We start from the raw sequence: 9,247 nt of genomic DNA, 5'->3' as shown, positions 1-9,247 counted from the left end.
CTGTATACGCACTGCAGACGGAGTACGTGTGAACTTGGCGCAACAAATCTAGTTCAACATCTGAGGCAACACCACAAAGAGCTCTATGACCAATGCATGGCAAAAAAAAAATTCCCTGGACACGGGATTTATTTTATTTTTTTCATATGTCTATTCTAGAGACATTTTGTTACACCTTTACTTAGTGATTATTTTGCCTTATGTCTGTTCTAGAGACATGTTACAGCTTTTTGATAAAGCTCTAATTGGTTTTCTTTTGGAAATATGTTTCAAATTCACACTGAATGCATTAATGACTGTAAAGCATGTCTGTGTGTGTCAAAATCGTGATTAAAATCGAAATCGCAAAATTGATCAAATAAATCGCGATAGGTTTTTTTTGTCCATATCGCACAGCCCTAGTTAGTATTACCGTTTCATGTTTTAATTATCATTATAACTGTATGCGATTACCGCGATTTGAACAACTGAGGATAAATAAATACTATCCAGTATAAAACAAAGTTTTAAGTAACAGTCTCACGTGCACTCTGCACGTGCAGAGTTTCACAGCACTCTGCCTGCTGTGAAACTACACAGCACGAAGAGTAGTTCATTTTGAGTGTAAACATGGCGGAAAAGCTGGGAGGTTTTAAAAGAAAGGAATTATACAAATGAATATATGAATTAATTAATTATATGAATGTACCTCTGAAGGTTCTGACTGTCTTTAGAAAAGATTCAATGGCATTTTGTTTACATCTTCACTCCATGTAATGCCTAAAGAAGTGTTCTTAATTGCAATGCTGTTTTGTCCACGGAGGTTACGGTCAACAGCTGTAATTCAGCTTTTCCATAAGCGCCACCTGCGGTCATAGAGTGGATTTACAGAGACTTAGGCTATACAGTGGTGTGAAAAAGTGTTGGCCCCCTTGCTGATTTCTCATTTAAACAATTCAGATAAGTTATCTAGAATTATTTATGGAGCAGATAAAATACATATAATCATTTATTAATCAATTATCATTTTGACTTACTTAACCCTTTTCTTTATTTAAAGGCTGAAATGTGAGGTTTACCTTTTTATGAAACATTTTCAAAGCTTTATTTGAACATTTACATTAGATATTTAAACATGCTATTAGATAAACTGTTGTCAGTCATGTTGTTATTTAAAATCCGGACATCATTGGTAATGTTATTGTTTTAGTGATTATGCAAACAAAAAGTCGTTTTATTTGTTGTTTGTTGATTTTAAATATAAAATTTGGTGAAGTGATTTATGTGTCAGTACTTTTTGAACATTTCCAGCACATTTTAACAATAATGATAATTTTGATAATGATAATTTTGGTCACTATAATTGTGATAAAAAATTTTCATACCATTACATCCCTATACATATTTAATGTGTTGTTCAATGTTACAAACTATTGTTAATAAAATATCACATTAATAACAGTGTTATGGTGGTCATAGGTTGTTTAGCGGTGGCCTAAAGAAATGACTTTATCTGTTATTCATTAATTTCAGTAGCACCACAGGTTCTCGTGCTAAGAGAGGGTGGTTTTCTGGACAGGTCTTGTGTACCTCTGCACTGGTGATGACAATGACATACAGGGAAGTTTGCTCTCAGCTTCATTAACCGTTTATGATATAGATCACAAACGTTTCCTTTTCTTGCTGCACTGCATTGTGGGATAAAAATATTTTGTTATGCTGATTATTGTTCCCTTTGAGTGGGAACCTTATTTACCTTTTTTTTTTTTCTCCTAGCCAGTATAAAAATGTTACAGAATTACACCGTTACAAAGAGAAAATAAGTTAAATGTTATAACTGACTCTTATGTGTAATCATAACTTAATGTAAATTTTTTATAAGCATGAATATTCCACACTTAAAAAAATAAATATTTATAATACTAAAAATGGTGGTAAACAAAACTGGATGGGGGCATTGAAAATGCAATCAACAACAGGGTGAGAAATATATCTGTCCCATCATTCTGCAATGACATTTCCTCAGGATGATAAGAATGTATTATGGTGATGTGTTTGAAGAGGTTTGGAGGAACATCTCTAATGGCTGATCTTCTGATAGTGGTAGAACGATGCCTCTGGATAACACAGGCCACATCTGCTGATTTACGAGCTTCTCCTCTCTATCCCGCAGGCAGGCGATGGTGAACAGCCGCGTGGAAACCGCCGCCGTTGCGGTAACAGGAGGCAGCGTTGGGGCAGTGCGCTCCTGTGCAGGCTGCGGAGGTCGGATCTCGGATCGCTTCCTGCTCTTCTCCATGGATCGGTACTGGCACACGCGCTGCCTCAAGTGCTCCTGCTGCCAGGCTCAGCTGGGAGAGATCGGCAGCACCTGCTTCAGCAAAGGAGGAATGATCCTCTGCAAGAACGATTACATCAGGTACTAAAAGAAACTGGCAGTTGGGGATTTGGTTGGACTGATGAAGAAATGCTGAATAAGAGCAAATAAATAATGTTTCTGGTCACAGCATGAGACGTAATGTGTTACACAAGAAGGATAGGAAATCTGTGGATTTTACTGGGACAAATCAATAAAATGTCTTCAATTTGTGAACTTGATCGTTCTTTCATATCGTTTGGCAAATCTCCTTTCCTGATTTACCAGACACAGTATATTTAGAAGAGTGTTTGATATTTATTTTGGCCTAAAATGAAGAAAATGGATAAAACCCCACACACTACCAAATCTTGCATAAACATAATGTTTTTTTTTGTTGTTTTTTTTTAGTTTATTATGTTATTTTGCATGACTTGCATAAAAAATATTTATTTTGAACAAAACTATCATTTTAAGTTCAGCACAAATTTAAATGAGTAAACCAAATGTTAAAGGCACAATATGTAATTTTCGCCGCTAGAGGGCGCATATTCAAAATAAACAAATAGACAAAGGCGTAGTTTGATGGCGCCGTGACTGAGTGTGGAATCATGGGAGTTGTCATCTTCATCCCCACAGCCGATGCAATCCGACGGGACTCGGGCAGAAATCATGTTCATGGATGAGCTAATGATTTATTAACGTAGTAGAATGAAGCAAGGTGAGGCTGAAAGCCGTCGAAGCGAAACGAGGCAGCTGAACGAGCGTGACACACAGCTCGAAAGCACCGGAGCTTTTATTATGCCAAAGTCGACCGCTTCCGCTCCTTCCGGTCGTGTGTATGTGGGGGGAAAAAAACAGCGCTGTTTTATCATACTAGATACATTTGAAAGTTCTGTTATAATGCTACTCTGTGCGGTTGTCACCGGTCTAATAAAACGCACAACATATTAAAGCATCTTTGGTGTTTCCATGTTTTCTACAAAACAAAACCGAAAATCGAGGGGTTATGGCGTCATTGGCAGACGACACAATGACACTATGGACACGGTCCGTGTCACTAGTTAAAATTGCTTATTTCTCTGGATTTAAACATTCTTCGAAACATTTGGGATAATGGAAGTACACAAGTCAGCAAAATATATAACACTGTTCTAGTGGTTTTTGGATATTTTAATAAAAAAATCTTACATATTGTGCCTTTAATTTGTCCATTTGTGAAAAATAATTTTATCTGAAATTAGCAGATTTTGTTGGGATGACTGTAGAGCATTGTCTGTCATACTGATATTAAATCTCTTTTTGAGGCCACACATGCATAAGCTGTACAAGAAAGGGACAAGAATAGTTCACCGATCATGACAGGAAGTGTGTGGGTGCATTTAACATGGCATCTGGAGCAGCCATATTCCTCAAAGACTCCCCACATGCTTTTCATGTGCCGTACACCACTTTAGACTCAAGCCGACCTGTTTAACAACATGGTCGGTGATCAAACTAGAAGTGAACTCAGAATTGTCATTTTGTTATGAAATTTGACCAGTCTACAAAACAACCGTGACTTTGTTTTGCAAACCCTAAAAATCGTTAGTTTATTTTTCTGGCGGTTTTCGCTGGGGTCTATGATTGCTCGTATGTCTGTGTGATGATTACATAGCTCTTTGATTGAATTTGGCCTCTATTCCCTTGTATATTTTGAGCTGAAGGCTCCAGAGGTGCGGAGATTAGATTTGTTTATAATCGCTGAGGCTTTGAAATTGACCTCTGTGTGTTTGGATGTGTGCAGTGATGCATTGGTCCATGACGGCACGGCATTGTTGCCTGTTAGACCCACACTGGTCTGTTTGGACCTCAACCAGGGATGTCTGACTACTTGGCATTGCCACACAAATATCTTTTTTGACTGTGTTTGCTGTAGAAGTGCCAGAGATGCCTGCTGAAAATTCAAACAATCTCATAGATCTCAAAATCGAAAAGAAATTGTGCAGCCCTGCCATATTTAAAATAAAAATTACAGATGCAAAGAGTTTTTTATCGTTAATTGTAAGACAATGTACAGTTTTCAGTCAGTCCCATGTTATTATACTAATATATAATATTAATATTATATATACAAAATATAAGATTATACACTGTATATATTATTGGAATTATTATATTTGTTTATTAATATTAATTATATTAATTTATTGTATTTACATTTAAATAAAATTATTAAATAATTATTAATTAATATGTATGTATTCATATTCATATTATTATTAATATGACTTTATTAATATAACTATATATTGTTAAAATAGTTTAGAATGTGGGCCTGACTGAACTGGTAATAAATATTATAAATCATAATATAAACTTTGAACGTAAAGTAAATTAAATCAAATAAAATAATGAAATATTATTAATTTTATATAAAAGTATATAAAATTTGTATTATAAAAATTATTTAAAAATGTAATACAATTATTATTATTAAATTATTTATTAATCTTCTTCTTATTATTATTATTATTATTACTACTACATCTACATAATATTAAAAAAAGTTCTCACCTGCCAAAAAAAAAAAATAAAAAAAATAAAATTACTGGTGGTGTTGTTTTTGTTGTTACTTTATAATGCAATATATTATATACTATCAAAAAAGAAAAGTGGATCCTATTGCAAAATACAAAAAAAAAAATCCACATCTAGGCACTCGCATAGTTAGCACCCTGACGAAGGCCTGCTTGGGCTGATACTTTTTAATATGTAGCCCTGTCTTAGAATAAAGGCTTTTTACTTTGCTAACTATGCGAGTGCCTATATGTGGATTTTTTTTGTATTTTGCAATAGGATCCACTTTTCTTTTTTGACATTTTGTTCCCTCTCTGGAGCACCCATAGTTTTGTCTGCGAGTACCTGATGCACCCCTGGTCAAGATTTTTTCTTTGATTATTATATACCGTATCTTTTTACCAGTTCAGACATCCTATGATGAGTTGTTGTTTTATGACAACTTTGGGTTCTATAACAACTCAACTGAGAAAGAAAAACTCTTTGGTAAAGGACATATCTCTTACAACACTGTAATTCAGCAAACATGTTATAGGCCTACGTGTCAAGGGTGGTCTTATGGATATTTCCTTTAAGAGTGCATGTAAGGTGTACTCAATCTGCAGTGTATTAAATATGTATAATACAGCTAATCAAAAGGGCAGAGCTTCATTACCAAATGACACAGCGTGGAGCCTGAGGTCTGATAAAAGTAGGGTGCATTAATTAGGGAGAACAGGGCTCCTTTCTGCCGTCTCTTATTAAATTACTGTTTGGATTAAGATCAAAAATTCATTACTGCGAGCAGTCAGAGCTGGGACAGTGATAGCGGAGGAGGGGTAAAGAGAGGGCAGGGGGAAGAGGAGAAAGTGAGGCGGTGAGAATTAGCTGCCAAACTGGTCTGGTTACCATCACAATAAAGACCCCAGAGAGGGAGCGGAAGAAATGTTTCCTACTGAAACATGACTGTGACATGGTGGCTCCAGGTGTTCTGAATGAAAACAAGTTGTTTGTGCATGTGTGCGAGTGGAATGCGTGTATGTTGCCTGTTGTTTGTGTGCATCTGGATTTTATCTCTATATGGCTGAGTGTGTGTAGATGCATTTTTTTTCTTTCAGCTCATCAAGAGCGCGACTTGAACTCATTTGAGTGTTCTCCTAAAATTGCCCATAACAACCTCAAACTCAGGCAGCAGAGTAATCAAGTGCACCCTAATTAGGAGCCAAGGGTGGATCAGAGGCTCCTATAGCCACTGCCACCAATTACACTGCCACTCCAGATTAGTTGATAGGTTGCAGTCTAGGACTAGAGGGGCTTTGGTGCCCTGCCATCCAAGCCACACACTCACAAACACACACATTGCAAAAGCACTCAAGCTACGGACTCAAAAATGAATTTCCCCAATTGTGGAAGGAAAAGAAGTGGATCAGTGTAAGACGTTTTATTTTCAGGGTGATTTGTGTGTCATTTTGCAATATGGGGGAACCGTTTTTTTTTATTCCTCAAATGAGAAATCACTTAAGGAAACATGTATTTTGGATGTTTAAATGTGTTGACTTTCAACTGATATCTTGTCACTGTTTAAATATTATTATATATTTAATTCATCATTGTTTTTCCCCTCGCTGTGCAGGTTGTTTGGTCACAGTGGAGCCTGCAGTGCATGTGGACAGTCTATCCCTGCCAGTGAGATGGTGATGAGGGCCCAGGGTAATGTCTACCATCTAAAGGTTAGCCATAGCCTCACGCATTGTCAGTATTAAAAAAAAAAGTATTAATGAACGATATATCTGTCCATAGGTTTCTTTTTTTTTTATTTTGAGCTCTAAATTTTTTAACAAAATATAAGTCAGTGGAGTCGATAGACTTTTCTCTGGTGACGCATGCTAGACTTATTCAATAATTTTGTCCACCTAAACCCCGCTCCTTTCTTACAATGACTGCAAGCTCACATTTACCGATGAATAGAACCAAGTCCCCGATCAACACTTTTTTTTTTTTTTTTTTTGTCACACAGATGTACGTCACAAGAAAATATATGTTGCTACTTTGACAACAAATTAGTAGAAACAAACAGGATAAAGACCAGAATATAGAAAAGATGTAACTGTCATTAATATTCATTATACATAGCAGTGATACACTTTTTATTGCACTATATAAAACATATGGACAGATAGCAATTTGTCATAGACTCTAACTTCAATTATTTACAGTAGACTAAATTCTCTTTATGAATCTTTTGTGATCAAACTGAGCTGCTGCATAGACACAAAATTGTTGTACTGCCCTACTTTTGCAAAACACAGTAGCGTGACTAGCTTAAAAAAATGCAGTTTGATTTGATGTGGATTTGTCACAGGACTGATTTGATCCGTCACAGGACAGGTCATAGACCGAATTTCTTAACATCAAATCTTGTATGGTTGCAATTTATGAACCAATCCCAAACATGAGGGAATTTGTTTTTGTACATTGCAATTCCCTAATTCCCTTTGACATTGGCATGTAAGCCAGCAGGAATTGCTCAACATAAGCCTGAGTCGATGCTTCATATTTAGATTTATGAAATTTTACTTCTTTTTGAGTATTGTATTGCAACTCCCTTAAGACTGGAAAAGTTGAAAGACTGAAATTTATCATTCTTGCAAAACGATGACTTGGACCCACATCCCATATCTCCAGAGTGAGAATTAAAGGGATTTTCATATTAACGTATGTGTTTATACGTCACATTATTTGGTTGGAATGGAAACATCTGCAAAGACTTGAAGTAGCCTTTTTTTGAGGAAATATATTTCTCTTTGAATTGTCAGCTGAAGCCTTGCAGTTACTGAACACTGATAGCAGGATAGTCTCAAGAGACGCCAACCAAAACTCATCAACTAACCGTTTTCCCAACTGCGCCACACATTCCTTCCTAATTATAGTGGTGTAGGTGTCAACCTGTCTTAATAATATTTGATTGGAAAATAGGACTTTCTTTCTCATATCTAAAAATACAAAAGATATCACTACTTCCATTTCCTCTCAACTTGAATTGTTTTTTAGTTTAGCTGAAGACATTTATTAAATGACACACCAGACGTCCAGTGAAATAACCCTTTGCTTTGTTTTTCTTCTCTTCACAGTGTTTCACTTGTGCCACATGTCGAAATCGCTTGGTGCCTGGTGACCGATTTCACTACGTCAACGGCACCATCTTTTGTGAACATGACCGACCGGGTGGAGCTTTGCTCAGTAGTCACCTGACCCCCCTGCAGAGCAACACCCTCCTACCCGACCAAAAGGACTGATATAAACACAGCAAATTGATAAGAAATCAATGATATCCCTCAACTTGCATTTAAAGCTGTAACTTTAACAAATGTTGTAAATGTAAATTTGTACCAGATGATAGAAAAACATGATAAAAACGAAGAGAGACTGCTATACTGCATTATTTTTCCTATTTAGAAAATAAACTGATTGGCTATTTGATCTTTTTACTCAGGTGTGCTGAGAAAACAAGGATTTATAATTTGCGGCGTGCCTTCTCTTCGTATTTTTCCTCACATCTTCCGTTCAATCTATCATTGTGAATGTCCACCCACACCCAAGACGTCCACTTTACTTTCGTGCATCCAGCCACCTTAGAAGAAGAATTCAGAACTGCGCAAGTACTGTGGGTCACTTGCGAGACAATCACCCCTAACGAGGGAAACACAATCAAATTGAAGAAATCTGAAAATGATCACTCATATGTGGTTCATCTGGTTATGCGCCTTGCTCAAGGGCACCTCAGTCGTGGTATTGAAGGTGGAAGAGAGCGCTGTACATTCCCTCCCCCCACCTACAATCCCTGCCGGTACGAGACTCGAACCCACAACCTTTGGGTTACGAGTCCAACTCTCTAACCATTAGGCCACGACTTCCCCCCTGATAGCAGGATAGTCTCAAGAGATGCCTACCGAAACTCATCAACTAACCATTTTCCCAACTGTGCCACACATTCCTTCTTAATTATAGTGGTGTAGGTGTCAACCTGTCTTAATAATATTTGATTGGAAAAGGAAACCATTCCCTGATTAAGCGGAGTGGATCGGTTTGGTTTCCCAGTGGTCCATGTTTGCATAAGTTTGCAAAATTGGGTAACTACATCCTGACAAAATTTCTAATTTGTGAGTATCTGAAGAAATGTGAGCTTGGAGTGTAACAGATTTTTTCAAACAATGCAAATGTACCATATGTGTAGTTCCTCTGGTCTCTTTTTTTCCCCCACCAATTTCTTCTAATAGTGGAAAACTGTTTATCTATAAGACTTTACATATGGGACACTTTATATATATATATATATATATATATATATATATATATATATATAGATCTTTCTTT

General features: G+C 36.5%; 1 protein-coding gene across 5 annotated transcripts in view; it reads left to right on the top strand.

Moving 5' to 3' along the window:
- lmo4a (LIM domain only 4a) overlaps positions 1-9,247 on the top strand; it is an 18,089-nt gene that overhangs the window by 7,336 nt on the left and 1,506 nt on the right. The window contains exons 2-6 of one of the 5 annotated variants that reach the window (XM_016489491.1): positions 1,513-1,599; positions 2,153-2,398; positions 6,507-6,603; positions 8,005-8,163; positions 8,367-8,614. In XM_016489491.1, coding sequence (XP_016344977.1) covers positions 1,583-1,599; positions 2,153-2,398; positions 6,507-6,603; positions 8,005-8,163; positions 8,367-8,375 — 528 coding nt within the window. In that variant the 5' untranslated portion in view covers positions 1,513-1,582 and the 3' untranslated portion in view covers positions 8,376-8,614. Of the gene's footprint in view, positions 1-1,512; positions 1,600-2,152; positions 2,399-6,506; positions 6,604-8,004; positions 8,164-8,366; positions 8,615-9,247 lie in introns of those variants that run through there. The other 4 variants (XM_016489489.1, XM_016489488.1, XM_016489490.1 and 1 more) reach the window with 4 other exon arrangements.

The sequence above is a fragment of the Sinocyclocheilus anshuiensis genome, unplaced genomic scaffold (assembly GCF_001515605.1).
Source record: "Sinocyclocheilus anshuiensis isolate Anshui unplaced genomic scaffold, SAMN03320099.WGS_v1.1 scaffold386, whole genome shotgun sequence".
In the NCBI taxonomy this organism is placed as follows: domain Eukaryota; kingdom Metazoa; phylum Chordata; class Actinopteri; order Cypriniformes; family Cyprinidae; genus Sinocyclocheilus; species Sinocyclocheilus anshuiensis.
This window is presented reverse-complemented; position numbering and strand designations above follow the sequence as displayed.